Raw genomic sequence first — 22376 nt, forward strand, 5'->3', positions numbered from 1 at the left:
ACACACGCGCAACACCCCCCCCACACACACACGCGCAACACCCCCCCCCGACACACACACGCGCAACACCCCCCCCCCACACACACACGTGCAACATCCCCCCGACACACACACGCGCAACACCCCCCCCCACACACACACGTGCAACATCCCCCCGAAACACACACGCGCAACACCCCCCCCACACACACACGCGCAACATCCCCCCGAAACACACACGCGCAACACCCCCCCACACACACACGCGCAACACCCCCCCCCACACACACACGCGCAACACCCCCCCCACACACACACGCGCAACACCCCCCCCCACACACACACGCGCAACACCCCCCCCCACACACACACGCGCAACATCCCCCCCACACACACACGCGCAACACCCCCCCCCCACACACACACGTGCAACATCCCCCCGAAACACACACGCGCAACACCCCCCCCCACACACACACGCGCAACATCCCCCCCACACACACACGCGCAACACCCCCCCCACACACACACGCGCAACACCCCCCCCCCCACACACACGTGCAACATCCCCCCCACACACACACGCGCAACACCCCCTCCACACACACGCGCGCAACATCCCCTCCCACACACGCGCGCGCAACACCCCCCACACACACGCGCGCGCAACACCCCCCACACACACGCGCGCGCAACACCCCCCACACACACGCGCGCGCAACACCCCCCACACACACGCGCGCGCAACACCCCCCACACACACACGCGCGCAACACCCCCCACACAAACACGCGCGCAACACCCCCCACACACACACACGTGCAACATCCCCCCGACACACACACAACACCCCCCCCACACACACACGCGCAACACCCCCCCCCACACACACACGCGCAACACCCCCCCCCACACACACACGCGCAACACCCCCCCCCCACACACACACGTGCAACATCCCCCCCACACACACACGCGCAACACCCCCCCCACACACACACGCGCAACACCCCCCCCCCACACACACGCGCAACACCCCCCCCACACACACACGCGCAACATCCCCCCCACACACACACGCGCAACACCCCCCCCACACACACACGCGCAACACCCCCCCCCACACACACACGTGCAACATCCCCCCCACACACACACGTGCAACATCCCCCCGACACACACACGTGCAACACCCCCACCCACACACACACGTGCAACATCCCCCCGACACACACACGTGCAACATCCCCCCCCACACACACACGTGCAACACCCCCCACACACACACACGCGTGCAACACCCCCCCCCACACACACACGTGCAACATCCCCCCCACACACACACGTGCAACACCCCCCCCCACACACACACGCGCAACATCCCCCCGACACACACACACGCGCAACATCCCCCCCACACACACACGTGCAACATCCCCCCCACACACACACGCGCAACACCCCCCCCCACACACACACGCGCAACACCCCCCCCACACACACACGTGCAACATCCCCCCGACACACACACGTGCAACACCCCCCCCCACACACACACGTGCAACATCCCCCCGACACACACACGTGCAACACCCCCCCCACACACACACGCGCAACACCCCCCCCACACACACACGCGCAACATCCCCCCCACACACACACGCGTGCAACTTCCCCCCGACACACACACAACACCCCCCCCCACACACACACGCGCAACATCCCCCCTACACACACACGCGCAACATCCCCCCCGCACACACGCGCAACACCCCCCCCACACACACACGCGCAACACCCCCCCCACACACACACGCGCAACATCCCCCCCACACACACACGCGCAACATCCCCCCCACACACACACGCGCAACATCCCCCCCACACACACACGCGCAACATCCCCCCCGCACACACGCGCAACACCCCCCCCACACACACACGCGCAACATCCCCCCCACACACACACGCGCAACATCCCCCCCACACACACACGCGCAACATCCCCCCCACACACACACGCGCAACATCCCCCCCCACACACACACGCGCAACATCCCCCCCACACACACACGCGCAACATCCCCCCCACACACACACGCGCAACACCCCCCCACACACACACGCGCAACATCCCCCCCACACACACACGCGCAACACCCCCCCCACACACACACGCGCAACACCCCCCCCACACACACACGCGCAACATCCCCCCCACACACACACGCGCAACATCCCCCCCACACACACACGCGCAACACCCCCCCCACACACACACGCGCAACACCCCCCCCACACACACACGCGCAACATCCCCCCCACACACACACGCGCAACATCCCCCCCACACACACACGCGCAACACCCCCCCCACACACCCCACGCGCAACACCCCCCCCACACACACACGCGCAACATCCCCCCCACACACACACGCGCAACACCCCCCCACACACACACGCGCAACATCCCCCCCACACACACACGCACAACATCCCCCCCACACACACACGCGCAACATCCCCCCCCCACACACACACGCGCAACATCCCCCCCCACACACACACGCGCAACACCCCCCCCACACACACACGCGCAACATCCCCCCCGACACACACACGCGCAACACCCCCCACACACACACGCGCAACATCCCCCCCGACACACACACACGCGCAACACCCCCCACACACACACGCGCAACATCCCCCCACACACACACGCGCAACACCCCCCCCACGCACACACGCGCACTCCCCCCCGACACACACACACGCGCACACCCCCACACACACACGCGCGCAACACCCCAAACACACACACGCGTGCAACATCCCCCCGACACACACACACACGCGCAACTTCCCCCCGACACACACACAACACCCCCCCCCCCACACACACACGCGCAACATCCCCCCGACACACCACACGCGCAACAACCCCACCACACACACACAACACCCCCCCCACACACACACAACACCCCCCCCACACACACACGTGCAACATCCCCCCGACACACACACAACACCCCCCCCCCACACACACACGCGCAACATCCCCCCGACACACACACACGCGCAACAACCCCACCACACACACACAACACCCCCCCCACACACACACAACACCCCCCCCCACACACACGCGCAACACCCCCCCCACACACACACGCGCAACACCCCCCCCACACACACACGCGCAACACCCCCCCCACACACACACGCCCAACACCCCCCCACACACACACGCGCAACACCCCCCACACACACACGCGCAACACCCCCCACACACACACGCCCCCCCACACACACACACACACCCACGTGCGCAATACCCCCCCCCCACACACACGCGCGCAATACCCCCCCCCCCCACACACACACACACACACACACACACACACACACACGTGTCATTCAGCATTAGGAAAGGACTGATTAGTAGCAACTCTGACGAAAGGTCATCTAGACTCGAAACGTTGGCTCTTTTCTCTCCCCACAGATGCTGTCAGATCTGCTGAGATTTTCCAGCCTTTTCGGTTTTGTTTCAGATTCCAGCATCTGTAATATTTAGCTTTTGATTAGTGGAAGTTCTTTGCAAGTTTTTCGGCTCCTTAATGAATAGCTTCAAGGCCTACTTGTTCCCCAAATGATATCACCACAAAGAGAATTTACGCCTGGGAATCTCCAAGTGCCTGGATCATTTATAATAGAGCAAATCCACACTTTTAGATTCATGTTGCAAAGGTACACTAATGAAAACTGGAGGTACATACCTGGAATGTAGATCTTCCGTCATCTTGATATCATTTTCGGTTGCCTCGTACTCTATGTTCATGCAATCTGGAGCAAACTTCACTTTCCTGCTCTTTTCGGGCATGTTGGCATTAAGGTTAGAGGACAGTTTTTTCTCCTGCCCACTCGGGGCCTGCCCTCTCTCTCGCTCCAATAACCTTTCATTGCAAAGATCATCTGCGGTTTCATGGTACCATCTGAAATCCTGAGGTTTCTGACTGCAGCGGCCACCTGTAAAAAGACAGGGCGGCTTCTTCTGGGGATAGTCCTGGGCAGATGGGCCATCTGCCATGTTATCCACCATCAGCGTACCAGCAGCAGGAAGCCAGTCAGAGCAAGTGGAGCTGTCGCAAGAGGTGCCCATCTGTCGAACGTAACCTTTAATACAGGAGCCGCTATCAACATCACTCTCGATGGCATGTAAAGATAGGCTCGATCCAGACGCTCGTTTAATCAGCCGCTTTTTGGAGGAATCCTGCACACAGTGGGAAAGGTTAAGAAAAAAGATCAATCAAGGGGTAGAAGGTACGAGGATCAGTCTGACACCACCCCGGGTGTGAGTGTGTCGGGGGCCGGTCCGACTCCAGCCCGTGCCGTGCGAAGGTCGGTCCAACTCCAGTCCCGGGCACGCGAGGGTTGGTCCGACTCCAGCCTGCGCTGTGAGAGGGTCGGTCCGACTCCAGCCCCGGGCGCGCGAGGGTTGGTCCGACTCCAGCCTGCACTGTGTGAGGGTCGGTCTGACTCCAGTCCCGGATATGCAGTTGTGGTCCCCCTTTCAAAAAAAATTTCTAAGAAACAGTTCAGAGAAGGTTCCCTGGGATGATGGGGTCGTCTCACGAAGAAAGGTTGAACAAATTGGATCTATACCCCTTGGAGTTGTTCTCCGGAGCAGTGTACCTGGTGGCTGTGGTGAGTGTTTGATTTTACTTTGGAAGCTTTTGGCTGCATTTCCGGTTCGCGGGGGGTTTTGTGAGTGCTTTTTATTTCCGTAGCGGAAGTCAGGCGAGGGGCTAGTCAGGAAGGGAGAGCGGGGGGTATAATAAGAAGGCAATAATAGACAGCGGGCAGCGTCGGGAGCAGACAGCGGGGTGAGTGGGAGCAGAGTGAGAGCTATAAGGGCTTTGGCTCGCTGGGCTTAGGTGAGAGCAGGCTTGGGCAAGGTGAGTTACTGGTTCCAACTTTCCTGTGTTCCATTTTGGTATCTATAATTCCAAGGCTGGTCAGGACATGGCAGGGGCTATGGGGAGGCGCTTTAGCTGTGTTAGGTGTTCACATGTGGGAGCTCTTGGAGGCATCACATCTCCCGAAGGCCCATATCTGCGTCAAGTGTTTAGAGCTGCAGCATTTGAGGGCCCGGGTCAGGCAGTTAGAGCTGCGTTTAGAGGATGCATTTCTGGTTAGGGAGAGTGAGGAGATAATGGCTATGAACCATGGACAAGTGGAGGTCCCAAGGCCTGGGGGACGGGACGGGATGGGTGGGTAACTGTTAGGAGGGGGAAGAAGAAGAATAGTCCTGGTCCAAAGACTACCCCAGTGGCCCTCCAAAAGGCATCTATAGGGGTACAAAAGGTAAGACATGAGGGCCAGAATGACTCAGAGGGAAGGAAGGGGGCTGGCAATGAGATAGTGGTGGGGGATGGAAGGGTCAAAGGAATTGATAGGCGGTTCTGTGGGCAAAAGCGTGACTCCAGGATGGTAGTCTGCCTCCCTGGAGCAGGGGTACAGGACATATCGGAGAGGATAGAGGGAATTTTGAAGGGTGAGGGGACCCAGGCTGAAGTAATAATACACATTGGAGAAAAGGATGTAGGAAGGCAGAGTAGAGGGGGGATGTACGTAGGCAATTTAGGGAGTTGGGGGCCAGGCTGAAGAGCAGGGCCTCCAGGGTGGCATTCTCTGGGCTGCTGCCTAGTAACAGCAGGGCTAGGAATAATGAGATCATGCAGCTGAATGCATGGCTGAGGGATTGGTGCAAGGTAGAGGGCTTTATTTTTGTCGATCACTGGGAAGTATTTGTGAGAGAACGGCACCTGTACAGAAGGGTTGAGGAACATTTGAATGGGAGGGGGACAAATGTCTTAGCTGGGAGGTTAGCTGGAGAGTTTAGGCAGGGTTTAAACTAATGGGGGGGAGGGGGTGGTGGATGAGACTGATAGCTCATTAGGCACTGGGATCGGAAGCGAGTTGGGTGACAGGGTAGGTTTGGTTGAAAGGAAAATTATCAGGGGAAATGAGGATCCGAGTGGGCCTGGAGGGTTGGATTGCATCTGTTTTAATGCGAGGAGTGTAACGGGTAAAACGGATGAGCTTAGGGCCTTGATGTTCGTGAGGAATTTAGATGTGGTGGCAGTGACAGAGACGTGTTAAAGGAAGGGCAGGACTGGCAGCTGAATGTTCCTGGGTATAAGTGTTTTAGGTGTGACAGAGAAGGGTTGAAGAGAGGTGGAGGGGTGGCATTGTTAGTAAAGGAGCACATCACAGCAGTGCAGAGGGAGGACAATATGGAGGAGTTAGGGATTGAGTCGCTGTGGGTGGAATTGAGGAATAGAAAGGGAGAGATTATGATGCTAGGGGTATACTATAGGCCACCCAACAGCCCAAGGGCAGAGGAGGAAGGCATTTGTAGAGACATTTTAGATAGGTGCAGGAAGAATAGGGTGGTTGTAGTGGGTGACTTTAATCTTCCTGGACTGTTTTGGAAAGTGCCTAGAGCTGGGGGTATGGATGGGGAGGAATTTGTAAAATGTGTGCTGGAAGGGTCCTTGGAGCAGTATGTAACTAGCCCAACTAGGGAAGGGGCTATACTGTATTTAGTGTCGGGTAATGAGCCGGGGCAGGTGGTTGAGGTTGCAGTAGGCGAACATGTGGCTAACAGTGACCACAAGTCTGTCTACTTTAGGATTAAATTTGGAAAAGGATGAGTGCCGTCCGAAGGGGAGGGTGCTGAACTGGGGGAAGGCGAGCTATAGCCGGATTAGGAAGGAGCTGAAGGACACTGATTGGGAGAGGTTGTTCGCAGGCAAGTCTACGGTTGGCAAGTGGGAGGCTTTCAAGGGCAATCTGATAATGTTGCAGGAAAGGCACGTGCCGGTAAAGAGGAAGGATGGGAAAGGCAGGATTAGAGAGCCGTGGATTACAGGGCATATTGAGGACTTGGTCAGGAAGAAGAGAGCGGCATATGTCAGGTCTAAACAACTGGGAACAGAGAGAGCGCTGGAGGGATATAGAGAGAGCAGGAGGGAGCTTAAAAGGGGAGTTAGAAGGGTGAAAAGGGGGCATGAAATGGCTTTGGCTGATAGGATTAAGGAAAATCCAAAGGCATTTTACTCTTATATTAGGAACAAGAGGGTGGTTAGAGGGAAAATTGGTCCTCTTAGGGACAAAGGAGGGGAGCTATGCATCGAGCCTGAGGGAATGGGGGAGATTCTGAATACTTTGCGTCGGTATTCGCAAAGGAGAGGGGCTTGGTGTCTTGTAATGTCTTGGAGGGAGCTTGAAGGAAATATCCATTACGAGGAAGGAAGTGTTAGGGTTTTTAGGTAGCATAAAAACGGATAAAGCTCCGGGGCCTGATGGTATTTATCCCAGGCTGCTTAGGGAGGTGAAAGATGAAATTGCTGGGCCTCTGACGCAAATCTTTGTCTCTTCTTTGGACACAGGTGAGGTCCCAGAGGACTGGAGGGTAGCTAATGTGGTACCGCTGTTTAAAAAGGGCAGTAGGGATAACCCTGGTAATTATAGGCCAGTGAGTTTGACATCGGCGGTAGGAAAATTGTTGGAAAAAATTCTTAGGGATAGGATGTATAAGCATTTGGAGCGTTGCAATCCGATTAGGGATACGCAACATGGCTTTGTTCAGGTGAGGTCTTGCCTTACGAATCTGGTAGAATTTTTTGAGGAGGTGACAAAAACGGTTGATGATGGGCAAGCCGTTGATGTCATCTATATGGATTTTAGTAAGGCATTTGACAAAGTCCCTCACGGTAGGCTGGTAGAAAAGGTTAAGGCATATGGGATACAGGGACAGGTATCTAGATGGATTGAAAACTGGCTAGGCAACAGGAGACAGAGAGTAGTAGTGGAAGGGTCCTTTCCTGGCTGGAGGTCTGTCACCAGTGGTGTGCCGCAGGGCTCAGTACTGGGACCTCTTCTCTTTGTAATATATATATATAAACGACTTGGAAGAGGGCATACGTGGTGTGATCAGCAAGTTTGCAGATGACACCAAGATGGCAGGATTGGCAGACAGTGAGGATGATTGTCAGGTGACACAGCAGGATATAGATAGGTTGGTATACTGGGCAGATAGATGGCAGATGGAATTTAATCCTGACAAATGCGAGGTGATGCATTTTGGAAGGAATAATGCAGGGAGGAGTTACATGAAGTCGTGTCTGACAAATTTACTGGAGTTCTATGAGGATGTGTCTAGGGCAGTGGATAGAGGAGAGCCGGTGGATGTGGTCTTTCTGGATTTTCAGAAGGCGTTTGACAAGGTACCTCACAAGAGGTTATTGCAGAAGGTCAGGGGACATGGAGTTGGGGGTAGGGTGTTAGCGTGGATAGAGGATTGGTTGTCAAATAGGAGGCAGAGAGTGGGGATCAACGGGTGCTATTCGGATTGGCGGATGGTGACTAGTGGGGTGCCCCAGGGGTCAGTGCTGGGGCCTCAGCTATTTACCATTTATATAGATGATCTGGAGGAGGGAACCGAGTGCAGGGTGTCGAAATTTGCTGATGACACCAAGATTGGGGGAACGGCAAATTGTGCGGAGGGTGTGGAGAGTCTGCAGAAGGATCTAGATAGGCTGGGCGAATGGGCCAGGAAATGGCAAATGGAATTTAATGTTGGCAAGTGTGAGGTGGTCCACTTTGGTAGGAAGAATGGTAGGAAGGACTATTACTTACGTGGCGAAAAACTGCAGCAGGCGACGGTGCAGAGGGACCTCGGGGTCCTTGTGTATGAATCGCAAAAACCCAGCTTGCAGGTGCAGCAGGTGGTCAGGAAGGCGAATGGGATGCTGGCCTTCATAGCGAGGGGGATTGAATATAAAAGTAGGGAGGTCTTGCTGCAGCTGTATAGGGCATTGGTGAGGCCGCAGCTGGAGTACTGTGTGCAGTTTTGGGCGCCGCACCTGCGCAAGGATATTTTGGCCCTGGAGGGAGTGCAGAGGAGGTTTACTAGGCTGATACCGGAGTTGAGGGGATTGAGCTATGAGGAGAGGCTGAATAAACCAGGCTTGTACTCGTTAGAGTTTAGAAGAATGAGGGGAGATCTCATTGAGACGTATAAGATGATGAATGGGATGGATAGGATAGAGGTGGAGAGACTCTTCCCGCTCAAAAAAGACAGTAGGACTAGGGGGCACAGCCTCAAGATAAAGGGGAGGCGGTTTAGAACGGAGTTGAGGAGGAACTTCTTCACTCAAAGGGTGGTGAATCTCTGGAATTCTCTGCCCGTTGAAGTGGTGGAGGCTGCCTCGCTAAATATTTTTAAGAAGCGGGTTGATGGGTTTTTGATAAGAGAAGGGATTAAGGGTTATGGGGAGAGGGCGGGAAAGTGGAACTGAGCCACGACAGATCAGCCATGATCTTATTGAATGGCGGGGCAGGCTCGAAGGGCTAGATGGCCTACTCCTGCTCCTATTTCTTATGTTCTTATGTTCTTATGATAAAAGGTAGACCAATTAAGAGTATAGAAATGCAGAGGGACCTGGGAGTGCAAGTGCACAAGTCTCTGAAGGTGGCAACACAGGTGGAGAAGGTTGCAAAGAAAGCTTATGGAATGCTAGCCTTTATAGGAAGAGGTATAGAGTATAAGAGCTGTTGTCTAATGCTTCAGTTGTACAGAACATTGGTTAGGCCACATTTGGAGTACTGCGTCCAGTTCTGGTCACCTTACTACCGGAAGGACGTGGAGACCCTGGAGAGAGTGCAGAGGAAGTTTACCAGGATGCTGCCTGGTATGGAAGGACTGGGTTATGAGGAAAGATTGGGTAAACTGGGGCTCTTCTCCTTAGAAAGATGGAGATTAAGGGGTGATCTGATAGAGGTGTATAAAATAATGAAGGGTATAGATAGAGTCAACAGTGGCAGGCTTTTTCCTAGATTGGAGACAACTATTACAAGAGGTCACGAGCTAAGGGTGAGGGGGGAGAAGTATAATTTGGATACTAGAGGGAGGTTTTTCACACAGAGGGTCGTGGGGATATGGAATGTGCTACCAAGTAAGGTGCTGGAGGCAGGCACGCTGGACTTGTTTAAGGTTTACTTAGATAGGCACATGAGTGAAACAGGGATGGAGGGTTATAGAAAACGGTTTTAAAAAGGGTCAGAGCCTCTGACGATACTGGAAATGTAATACTACATGTTAATGTTTTGTCTCTTTTAATCCACAGGTGTGTCGGTCCACCTTGTTGTCAAACGAGGGGCATGCACACGGTGGGTTGTGCGTGGGCTGCTCTTGGATGTTTCGAGAGTGGCCTAGTACTTCGTGTCGTTGCATGCGCTTAAACCTGGACCAGCAGACGAGCACCACAACAGCTCAGTGACTATCACTGCTAGCTGTGCAGATACATGGATTTGAGCCAGTGTCTGTGGGAGTTTGCACATTCTCCCTGTGGTTGCGTGGGTTTCCTCCCACACCCCAAAGATGTGCTCTTAGGCTGACTGGTGTACCAAATTGACCCTACACTATTCTCCCCTGAATCTGGCTACAATAGGGGTACCATTCGCATACACACGGGGCAAGGCAGGTGTAGGAAAATGCTTTGTTAAGATGGCGGCGCGGGCCCGTTGGGCCGAAGGGCCTGTTTCCCATCCTGGGTTGTTCTTTGAGTTTAGAAGAATAAGAGGTAATCTTTAAACATCCAACATCAGGAGGGGACTTGACAGAGTGAACACCCAGAGGATGTTTCCTCTTATGGGAGAGACTAAAACAAGGGGGAACAGTTTAAAAGTATGAGGTCTCCCTTTTAAGACAGAGATGAGGAAGGATTTTTTCTGATGTGTGGAATCCTCTTCCCTGAAGAGTAGTGGTGACTGGGTCTCTGAATTTATCCATGTCAAAGGTTAGACAGATTTTCGGGGGGGGGAAGGAGAGGAGGGGGAGTACCGCAGGATGGCAGCACAGTGGTTGGCACTGCTGCGTCAAAGTACCAGGGAACCGGGTTCGATTCCCAGCTTGGGTCACTGTCTGTGGTGAGTTTGCACATTCTCTCCAACTGCGTGTGTTTCCTCTGGGTGCTCCAGTTTCCTCGCACACTCCAAAGATGTGCAAGTTGGTGAAGTGGCCATGCTAAATTCTCCCTCGATGTACCCCGTACAGGCACTGGAGCATGGCAACTAGGGGATTTTCACAGTAACTTCATTGCAGCGTTAATGTAAGACTATTTGTGACTAATTAATAAACTTTATTTTTGTGATTGGTTGTTGCATAAAGTTGAATCTCACGGGATCCAGGGTGAGGTAACTAACTGGATACAAAATGGCTTGATGACAGAAGACAGAGGGTGGTTGTAGAGCATTGTTTTTCAAACTGGAGGCCTGTGACCAGGAATCAGTGCTGCGTGCACTGTTATTTGTCATTTACATTAGTGACTTGGTTAAGAATTTTGGAGGCACGGTTAGTAAGTTTGCAGATGACACCAAGATTGGTGGCATAGTGGATAGTGAAATAGGTTAGCTCTGATTGCAATGGAATCTCCATCAATTAGGCCAGTGGGCTGACGAATGGCAAATGGGAGTTTATTTTAGATAAATGCAAGTTGATGCATTTTGGTCACTTGAACCAGGGCAGGGCTTACTCAGTTAATGGTAGGGCGCTGGGGAGAGTTATAGAACAAATAGATCTAGGGGTACAGGTTCATACGTCCTTGAAAGTAGAGTCACAAGTGGACAGACTGGTGAAGAAGGCATTCGCTTGCTTGGTTTCATCGGTCAGAACATTGAATACAGGAGTTGGGACGTCTTGTTGAAGTTGTACAAGACATTGGAAAGGCCACATTTGGAATACTGTGTACAGTTCTGATCACCGTATTATAGAAACTAGAATTATTAAACTAGAAAGAGGGCAGAAAAGTTTTACTCAGATGCTACCAGGACTTGATGGTTTGAGTTATAAGGAAAGGCTGGGACTTTTCTCCCTGGTGGTAGGAGGCTTAGGGGTGATCTTAGTGAGGTCTATAAAATAATGAGGGGCATAGATATTTTTTTCCCAAAGGTAGGAGTCTAAAACTAGAGGGCATAGATTTAAGATGAGAGGGAAGAGATATAACAGAATCCAGGGGGAAATTTTTTCACAGAGGGTGGTGAGTGTCAGGAACGAGCTGCCAGAGCTAGTAGTAGAGGTGGGTACAATTTTGTCTTTTAAAAAGCGTTTGGACAGTTACAAGGGTAAGATGGGTGTAGAGGGATATGGACTAATTGGGAATAGCTTCGTGATTTAAAAAAAAGGGTGGCATGGACAAGTTGGGCCGAAGGGTCCATTTCCATGCTGTAAACCTTTATGGCTCTATGAATGGTAGAGCAGGCTCGAAGGGCTGAATTGCCTCCCTCTATGTTTCTAAAACCTCACCTGACATTCCAATGCTGCACTGTCAGAGATTCTGTCTTCCTGATGAGGATTAACAATGGCAATTAAAATATAACTCTAACAGTTGCTACAGTCATAAATGGGAGACATGATGTTCTTAAAGTACTGAGGGGAGGAACTGGAAAAGGTCTGGGAATAGGAACAGGCTGAGCTATTATTGTATTCGATCTCAAATTCCAGATCAAACATTGAATTGGTAAAAGTGATGGCATCATTTGGAAGCTGCTATAGTATCTGATCAAACTTGGTGATCCTGAGCAACATTCAAACTCCTGGAAGCAAAGTAAAGCGCAGACATAATGGTCTCCTTCCACACTGTGACGATTCAGTGATGAGATATTGAACACAGATAGTCTGCTCTCTCCGGTGGACATCAGGATACCATCAGGTCCAACGTTGGTAGCATGAGCTTTTGGAGCACTGCTCCTTCATCAGGTGAGTGAAGAAGTAGTGCTCCGAAAGCTCGTGCTGCCAAATAAACCTGTTGGACTTTAACCTGGTGTTGAGAGACTACTTTCTGTGCCTATCCCAGTCCAATGCCAGCAACTCCATATTACCGAAAAGGAGTGGAGTTCCTCCCAACATCTTGGGCAGTATTAATCCCTCAAACACCAAAAGGAATCTGATTGTCTGGTTATCACCTCGCTGGGTGTTGGGAATATTAGCTGCTGTGTTTCCCACTTTTTAATAGTGACTCCATTTCAAAGGTAATCAATTGGCAGTAAAGCACTGCGGGGCACCAAGTCCATGAGAGGTGTCTTAAAACACAAGCCTTTCTTTTCCTTATTTCCTTCTACACTGTGATGATTGATGGAAATCATAGAAACCCTACAGTGCAGAAAGAGGCCATTTTGCCCATCAAGTCTGCACCGACCACAATCCCACCCATTCCCTATCCCCATATCCCTACATATTTACCCACTAATCCCTCTAACCGACACATCTCAGAACACTAAGGGGCAATTTTAGCATGGCCAATCAATCTTTGGCCTGTGGGAGGAAACCGGAGCACCCGGAGGAAACCCACACAGACACAAGGAGAATATGCAAACTTCACACAGACCAAGCCAGGAATAGAACCTAGGTCCCTGGAGCTGTGAAGCAGCAGTGCTGACCACTGTGCTACCATGCCGCACAGTAATGAGATATTGAACCGAGTTGGTCTGTTTTCTGAGGTGGATATAAAGATCCCATGGTGCTATTACATGGAAAAGGCACAGTAAGAAGTTCATAACACTTCAGATCAGCCATGATCTTATTAAATGGCGGGGCAGGCTCGAGGGGCTAGATGGCCTACTCCTGCTCCTATTTCTTATGTTCTTATGTTACCAGGTTAAAGTCCAACAGGTTTATTTGGTACCACAAGCTTTTGGAGCACTGTTCCTTCATCAGGTGAGTGAAAAAGCAGCGCTCCGAAAGCTTGTGCTGCCAAATAAACCAGTTGGACTTTGACCTGGTGTAGTGAGACTACTTACAAGGGCTTCCAGCCTTGGCGGAATTGTGCAAATCACCATCCTCAAGTGAAATGGGGACAAAAGGGCAGGGAGAGGGAAAAAAGCAATTTAGTCATGTTCTGGGATAGAGTTGGAATTTTGGTAGGATGTCAATGAGTGACTACTCACCTCTTGTACTGTACGGATTGGGCCAGACATCATGCCACGTACAATGCGACCTGACCGCGGTCTCTGCGGCTCCATATTTGTACCTCTGGCCTCCACAGGAAACCCGCCAGTCCTGGAAGGATCTGATGAAAGGATGTTAACAGGAAGGAGTCCCGGATCACCTCCTGACGAGCATCCATTCCTACCAGGAGATCTATCCTTCTTCTTGAGTGAACTCTGCAGAGTCTTGGAAGAAGGTGCTGGCATACAGGTCAAACCACCTGAATCATTCGGGAACCTAGGAATTGAACAGAATCAGGAATGTTATCCTCATGAAAGATAGTTAACTTTGACCCATAACTACAACAGGGTAGAGGAGCACAATGAATCGGGTAGCTCCTTCAATCGTTTTCCACAGTTTAGTGGTTAGCCCTTTCACATTGCTTCTGGTAGGTCCTTGGTTCAATTCGCACTTATATTTAACATGTGCCTTCTTAGCACAGTGGCAGCACAGCACTCTCATAATCTGAGCATCCTGAGTTTAATCCTCAAGAGAAGGCAAGAAACCTTGCAATAGCTCTGAGCATTAGGGATGGGCAATAAATGCTAGCCTTGTCAGCAATGTCCATATTTGATGGGCTATGAAAAGAACTACGTAATTCCCATCTCTAAATAGCTTCAGAGATTGCAATGTTAACCTGGAAAGTTCATAGAATCCATACGGTGAAGCCCATTTGGCCTATCAAGCCTGCACCAACAATGATCCCACCCAGGCCACATCCTGTAACCCCATATATTTACCCTGCGAATCCCCCGACACTAATGGACAATTTATCACAGCCAATCAGCTTAACTCACACATTTTTGGACTATGGGAGGAAACAGGAACACCCGGAGGAAACCCACGCAGACACGGGGAGAACGTGCAGACTCCACACAGACAGTGACCCAAGCCGGGAATCAAACCCGGGTCCCGGCGCTGTGAGGCAGCAGTGCTAACCACTGTGCCATCTGAGTTGTGGGTGTGGAAAGCCTACAGTCGGCTAGGTTTGACATGTCTTTTGCTCAATAATCACCCTGCAATCAAAACACCAAAGCCTAAATTTAGCCAGCGTTGCAGAAAAACTGCAACTTTGATAAAAAAAAGGTTTTAAAGAAGATGCACAGGCCACTGAAAGTGGCAATGCAGGTGGAGAAGGTAGTCAAGAAGGCATACGGAATGCTTACCTTCATCAGCCAGGGCACTGAGTTTAAAACTTGGCAAGTCACGTTGCAACTTTATAGAACCTTAGGCCGCACTTGGACTGGTGTTCAATTCTGTTGTCACACTACCAGAAGGATGTGGAGGCTTTGGAGAGGGTACAGAAAAGATTTACCAGAATGTTGCCTGGTATGTAGGGCATTAGCTATGAGGAGAGGTTGGAGAAACTTGGTTTGTTCTCACTGGAAAGATGGACGTTGAGGGGTGACCTGATAGAAGTCTACAAGATTATGAGGGGCCTGGACAGAGTGGATAGTCAGAAGCTTTTTCCTAGGGTGGAAGAGTCATTTACTAGGGTGCACAGGTTTAAGGTGTGAGGGGCAAGGTTTAAAGGAAATGCCCTAGGCAATTTTTTTTTTAAAGAGAGTAGTGGGAACTCGTTGCTGGGGGAGGTAGTGGAAGCGGATACAATAGTGACTTTTAAGGGGCATCTTGACAAATACACGAATAGGATGTGAATAGAGGGATATGGTCCCCAGAAGGGGAGGGGGTTTTAGTTAAGTCGGGCACCATGGTCGGTGCAGGCTTGGAGGGCCGAAGGGCCTGTTCCTGTGCTGTAATTTTCTTTGTTCTTTGTTTTCCTGAATTCCCTATTGGATTCATTAGTGACTGTCTTATAACACCTATTTTGGACATCCCAACAAGTGGAAACTCTACGCCTACCCCAACAAGCCCTTCATAATTTTGAAGGCTTTCATCAGGTCACTGCCTCCCTTTTCTAAAGCAAAAAGCCTCACCTTTATTAGGTTATAACCACTCAGTTCTGGGATCAACATTTAAACTCCAGTGAACACTGTTAGCTGTCCATTTGCCATGCAGAGACAATCAAGGCCACTTTTCCAGTATTATAAAGAAAATGTCATACAGCAGAATCAGACGTGTTGTACCTGCAAGTCTCAGATTTATTCAAGTCGTGAAATGCGACGCCTCCACCTTTGTCCTCATCGGAGAGGTCATAGATATTTACGAAGGTACTGTCAAAACGCACTGCTGCTGCTCTTTGGTTTACTAGAGCTGGAGCTCGAAAGTTCTCCCGCGCCACAGTCTTCGTGTTCTCACAACTGTCCAGGAAATATTTTGTGATTATCTCCAGCATGGTCTTTAGAGGCATCACCTGAGCCTGCAAATAGGATTTTAAAAAAAGAGGCAATGTTCAAAAAAGTTGCTGAGTAAATAATCATCAGTGCATAGCGTAACATTCACGCATTTCCTACAATGATTGAAGCACAAATGGCACATGGTCTATCCATGTTTGCCCAATATGGGTGGCACTGTGGTTAGCACTGCTGCCACACTGCACCGGGGACACTGTCTGTGTAAAGTTTGCACGTTCTGCCCATGTCTGTGTGGGTTTCCTCCCACTGTCCAAAAGACGTGCTGGTTAGGTACATTGGCCGTGCTAAATTCTCCCTCAGTGTACCCGAACAGGCGCCAGAGTGTGGTGACTTGGGGATTTTCACAGTAACTTCATTGCAGTGTTAATGTAAGCCTTACTTGTGACTAATAAATAAACGTTACTTTATTCTGGCCTCTCATGCATTCCCAATTACCTTTGCCCTCTCTACTGGAAGACCTGCCTTCAAATGCCTCGGTCTCAAACTTTGGACTTTCCTCAACAGCTAACATTTATATAGTATGCTTAATATAATGACAAGGTGCTTCAGTGGTATTATAAAACTTACTGTATTTCTTACAAATTTTGAGTGTACTTAACCAGCACATCTTTCGCACTGTGGGAGGAAACCGGAGGAAATCCATGCAGATGTGGGAGAACATGCAAACTCCACACAGGCACTTATCCAAGCTGGGAATCGGATCTGTGTCCCTGACGCTGTGAGGCAGCCATGCTAATCACAGTGCCACCATGCCACCCACATTGGGCAAACATGAATAGACCATATGCTATTTGTGCTTCAATCATTGAGATGACCAAAGATTAAGTTTGCATGGCTCAGCCTCACATTTTCATAGAATCCCTACAGTGCAGAAGGACACTATTCAGCCCATCGAGTCCACACCAACAATAATCCCACCCTGGCCCTATCACCATACTCTCTCGTACTTACCCTGCTGATCACTAACACTAATGGGCAATTTAGCATAGTCAATCCATTGAACCCACACATCTTTGGACTGTGGGAGGAAAACAGAGCACCTGGAGGAAACCCACGCAGACATGGGGAGAACGTGCAGACTTCACACAGACAGTGATCCAAACCGGGAATCAAAACCAGGTCCCTGGAGCTGTGAGGCAGCAATGCTGACCACTGTGACATCGTATCTGATAATGCTCCTGCGAAGAGCATTGCAATGTTTTTTTGCGATGTTAAAGGGACTTTCAATCAACCTCTCTTAAAAAAAAGCATAGTTGACCCTTCAAAGATGTATATTTTTTATCCTAACGTAGAGAAAGCCGTCAAAATACATATTTCCCTCCCCATTTTATGATCCCAGTTTTTGTTTAGAGACGTGGATGAAGAGTCACAGGACTTCCGATTAACTGTTAACAAAATAACAAAACATGTATTAAACAAGAAAAGTTTAACTAAACTAGACCACTCCCTCATGCCAGCTATACCTTGACAGATTTATACAGATAACACAAGTTACAAACTTATTCTTATACGCTAATGTTCTCAGTAAGCACACAGTTCATGTAAACTAATAGGCAAACTCTGGTCAGACACTCCACCCTCTGAAACCAAGGAACAAACATTATGTTAAGGGGTAACTAGATGAATACATGAATAGGATGGGAATCGAAGGATATGGACTCCGTAAGTGCGTAAGTTTTAGTTTAGGCAGGCATCATGATTGGCGTGGGCTTGGAGGGCCGAAGGGCCTGTTCCTGTGCTGTACCATTCTTTGTTCTTCCACATCAGCCTATACAACTTCTGTGCACTTCTCATCAAATCTCCCCAGGTGCTTGTAACACCGTGAGCCAACTACTCTCAACAGAGGCTTTCACACGAGGGTTTCCAAACTCTGCTCTCAAAGAACACTCTTGGAATCTCCCCTAAACAATGCTTTCTCTTAGATGTCTTCACCAAGGATCCACATCCAGAATTTCAACCTCTCCTTTCAGTATTCCTCTGCCCTGAAACACACTCTGCATTCAAGCTGCCACACAATCTCTCAGGTACCCCAACTAATAGAACATCAGTGCTTCACAGGCCGTATTAAGGTGTCACTAACCTTTTCCAGATCAGATGCTTGGCTTCTCATTAGCCAAAGTTAAACCTGCTTTGTGCAGCTGTCTTTCTAATTCAGAGCCCTTTCTCTGCTCTTTGCTCTAACTTCAACGAACAGGGCCTTGTTCCTTTTATATCAAAGTCCTGGAACTTTTCTCAGTCCAGTACCCTAGTTTCTTGAACACTCTGTTCTTTATTTTTTTAATTGCTGGGTCAGCAATTATTGCTTTCAGAATTTAAGAGTCAACCACATTATTGTGCATCTGGAATCACATGTAGGCTGGACCAGGTAAGGATGGCAGACTTCCTTCCCTAAAGGACATGAGTGAATCAGATGGGTTTTACAACAATCATCATGAGATTTTTAATTCCAGAAATCTATTGAATTCAAATTTCATCATCTGCCATGGTGGGATTTGAACCTAAATCACTAGCACATTACCCCAGGTCTTGATTACTAGTCTAGCAACAATACCATTGCGCTACTGCCTCCCTCTGTATGGTCCTGTCAGTATGGAAAACTCCTTGTTGGAGGGGTTACCTAGTTTCAGACTGAGTTCTAATTGCTTCTGCTTTTTCAGTGTGGGTCTTTGGTTGTTTAGCTTAAGTTGTTTAAAACATGTCACTGCTTTTACATCGTATAAACTTCAATTACGACGCAGGAAAAATTTCAAATGAAACTGAATTATAGACTTGCAGGCACCTGTGTTTAACAAGAAACTAAAACTTTAACCCTTTCTTAGCACACACAAATGGGGGAGGTTTGTGGACTAGTAATCCAGAGACTCAGACTAATGTTCTAGATACTTGGGTTCGAAGCCCACCATGGCAAATGGTAAAATCTGAAATTAAAAGTTTAATGATGACCATGAAACCATTATCCACTGTTCCAAAAAACCTAAGGATCCTATTCAGGGGGGGCAGTGGTGTATTGGTATTGTCACTGGACTAGTAATCCAGAGATCCAGGATCCACTCTGAGGACCCGGATTCAAATCCCACCACGGCAGATGGTGAAATTAAAATTCAATAAAAATCTGGAATCAAAAATCTAATGAGGACGATGAAACCATTGTCGACTGTTGTAAAAACCCATCTGGTTCACTAACGTCCCTTAGGGAAGGAAATCTGCCATCCTTACTTGGTCCCGCCTATATGTGACTCTAGATCCAACGTGGTTGAGTATTAAATGCCTTCAGGGATGGGCAATAAATGCTGGCCCATGATGAATAAAAAAAAATACAAAAATGGGTTCACGAATGCCCTTTAGGGAAGGAAATCTGCATTCCTTCCTTAGTTCACAGCAATATGGTTGACTCTCAAGGGCAATTAGGGATGGGCAATAAATACTGGCCCAGCAAGCAATGCCCATATCCCATGAATGAATTTTTAAAAATTATTTGATCTTGTACTTTATCCCCAAACAGAAATAAAAATTACTTGAACTCTATTTCCTAATACCCTGTTAAAACCATTAAGCAAGTTCCTCCTGCCTCTACTTCAAGAGGGATACAAAATCCGAATGTTGTTCAGTTCCCTGGTTTGCTAATCATACATGAATTATGTAAGCCCAAACAAATTGCAAACACATTTGGAAAAGTTGACAGAAGGGTGGGAAGCTGCAATGAAAAATAAAAGATGTGACAACCTAAATGACAGAATGTTGCAGTCACATTGAGAAAGTTGCACAGAAAGTCATTTCTAGTCTCTGGTTCAGTAGGAAAATTAATTTGACAAATGCGTACTCCATGTCAAGAGTCTATGCATATTCAGCCAGATTCTTAATGCTCCATAGCTAACACAATTCCAATCGCATCATACCTTACTCCAAGGACTTGGCAGGTAAAGAGGTCTGTAACCAGAGGATACTGATTTAAGGAAATGAGCTAAAGAAAAACTGGGTGGGCCAAGCTTGAGTCGCTGTTTGTGTGGACTCTGCACGTTCTCCCTGTGTCTGTATGGGTTTTCTCCAAGTGCTCCAGTTTCCTCCCACAGTCCAAAGACGTGCAGGTTAGGTGCATTGGCCATGCTAAATTCATCCTCAGTGTACCCAAACAGGTGGGAAGAATGTGGCGACTAGGGGATTTTCACGCTAACTTCACTGCAGTATTAATGTACGCTGACTTGTAACATTAATAAATAAACTTCTGATCTAGAATACACTACCCTAAATGCAATTTTGATAAGGGAATTGGATAAACACATGAAGGGGAGAAAACTTCAAGGCTACAAGGAAAGAACGTTGGGGGGGGGGGGGGGGGGTTAATTTTAAACAGCTGGCAAGAGCATGATATGTTGAATGGCCCAATTCCGTGGTGCAGGATTCTATTAAGTCACGTAAGCTCGCTTTCAATGCTGTGGCAGTGGGAGGATACTTTGCAGGCACAGACAAGCCGGTTCCAATAGAGGATTGAACCCCATTAGCAACTGAGCTTGTGACAGAGTTCTGTACCATCAAATGAATGAATACAGTACATGAAAGACGTCACTGATCACACGGGTTTTGACGCTCGTGCCAGCTGATGTCATTAATTTAGCAAATAAAGTGCAATCCTGCTTCACCTTGTTCTGTTTATAAAGTGATTCCAGATGCAGCACTTTCTTCAGCTCATTGCGGGTATTAATGCTGCCCTCAGTGCGTGGAAGCTCCTGGTCCATGGCTGAAATAGTCTTCTTTAAACCCTGCAGGGATGGGAGGAGATAATACACTGCAATTCAGATTCAGAAACAGTTCTTTCCTGCTTATTGTGAGAATTCATTTCAGAGTTCAGGCACAGCTATGTGAAGCTTCTGGAGATAGCAATACAGGAGAGAATATTTTCTGCACAACGTTTGGACCCCAACTCCCTTTGTACGTCACAATTTATAACCAGCACAGTATAAATCTCACCTCCCACACAATCCTCAACATCATCCAGTAGCCTCTTTGCAAAACACATGAAGAGAAAAGATTCAAGCTTAGCTTTGAGACTGCCTTTCAAAACTCACACATATTCAGAATGCACAAACCCCTTCAGCCATTGCTTCAGTTGCATGCACAGTTTTGTTCTCCATACCTGAGGAAGGATTTATTTGTCTTAAAGAGAGTACAGCAAAGGTTTAATAGGTTGGACCATCATGGGGTGAGAAATCTCCTGCAAGGAGAAATTGGGTAGAATGGATAGGTACTCTCTGGAGGTTGGAAGAATGAGAGCTGTTCTCCCTGAAAGATACAAGGGTTTGACAGGATAGATGCTAAGACTCTCTTCCCTCAACTCTCAAACAATTGGAAGGAAAAGTTTCTGCAGGAAGACTTGCATTTATGCAGTGCCTTTTGTGAGCTTAGATTTACAGTCAGTGAAATACTTTCTGAAGTGTAGTCACTGTTGTAATGTAGGTCACTTTGGACTGAAAGAAAGACTTCTTCACTCAGTGGCCTATGAATCTTTATAATTCTCTACTCCAAAGAGCTGTGCAGACGGACAAAGAACAACTGCTTCTGTGATTTTAACAACAATAGTGGCAATATTGGCTTTAAACAGCAATTATAACTGAGAGTCAAGCATGCTTGGATTTTTTTGGTCAACATATAATTAAAAACAGTTGCAGGTCATAAAGTTGTTGCTGTTGTGGTCTGGTTTTGTACCTGAACGCTTAGGGCATGCGAAACAAAATGGATGAATTTGTTGCACAGATAGTTGTAAAGGGGGATGATATAGTTGGCATTATGGAGATGTGGCTCCAAGGTGACCAAATTTGGAAACTAAACATAGAGGGCTATTCAATGTTTAGGAAGGACAGACAGAAAGAAAGGAAAAGGTGGTGGAGTTCCATTGTTAATTAAAGATGACATTGATATCATATTAAGGAAAAATAGCACAGATGATGTGGAATCTGTATGGGTCAAGTTAAGAAACACAAAGGAATTAAAAAAAAATTGGTGGGGTGGTATAGACCAAACTGCATAGTA

The 22376-nt window shown here is 48.9% G+C and overlaps 1 protein-coding gene across 2 annotated transcripts in view; it reads right to left on the minus strand.

The window, feature by feature from the left end:
• Positions 1–22376, minus strand: part of mindy4 (MINDY lysine 48 deubiquitinase 4) — a 194725-nt gene that overhangs the window by 159162 nt on the left and 13187 nt on the right. For both annotated transcript variants that reach the window (XM_080213582.1, XM_080213573.1), the window contains exons 2-5: positions 20990–21109; positions 16125–16357; positions 13998–14274; positions 3764–4257 (exon numbers count right to left, since the gene is read on the minus strand). In XM_080213582.1, coding sequence (XP_080069708.1) covers positions 3764–4257; positions 13998–14274; positions 16125–16357; positions 20990–21109 — 1124 coding nt within the window. The remainder of the gene's footprint in view (positions 1–3763; positions 4258–13997; positions 14275–16124; positions 16358–20989; positions 21110–22376) is intronic.

The sequence above is a fragment of the Carcharhinus amblyrhynchos genome, chromosome 2 (assembly GCF_965287045.1).
Source record: "Carcharhinus amblyrhynchos chromosome 2, sCarAmb.v2.hapA, whole genome shotgun sequence".
Classification (NCBI taxonomy): Eukaryota; Metazoa; Chordata; class Chondrichthyes; order Carcharhiniformes; family Carcharhinidae; genus Carcharhinus; species Carcharhinus amblyrhynchos.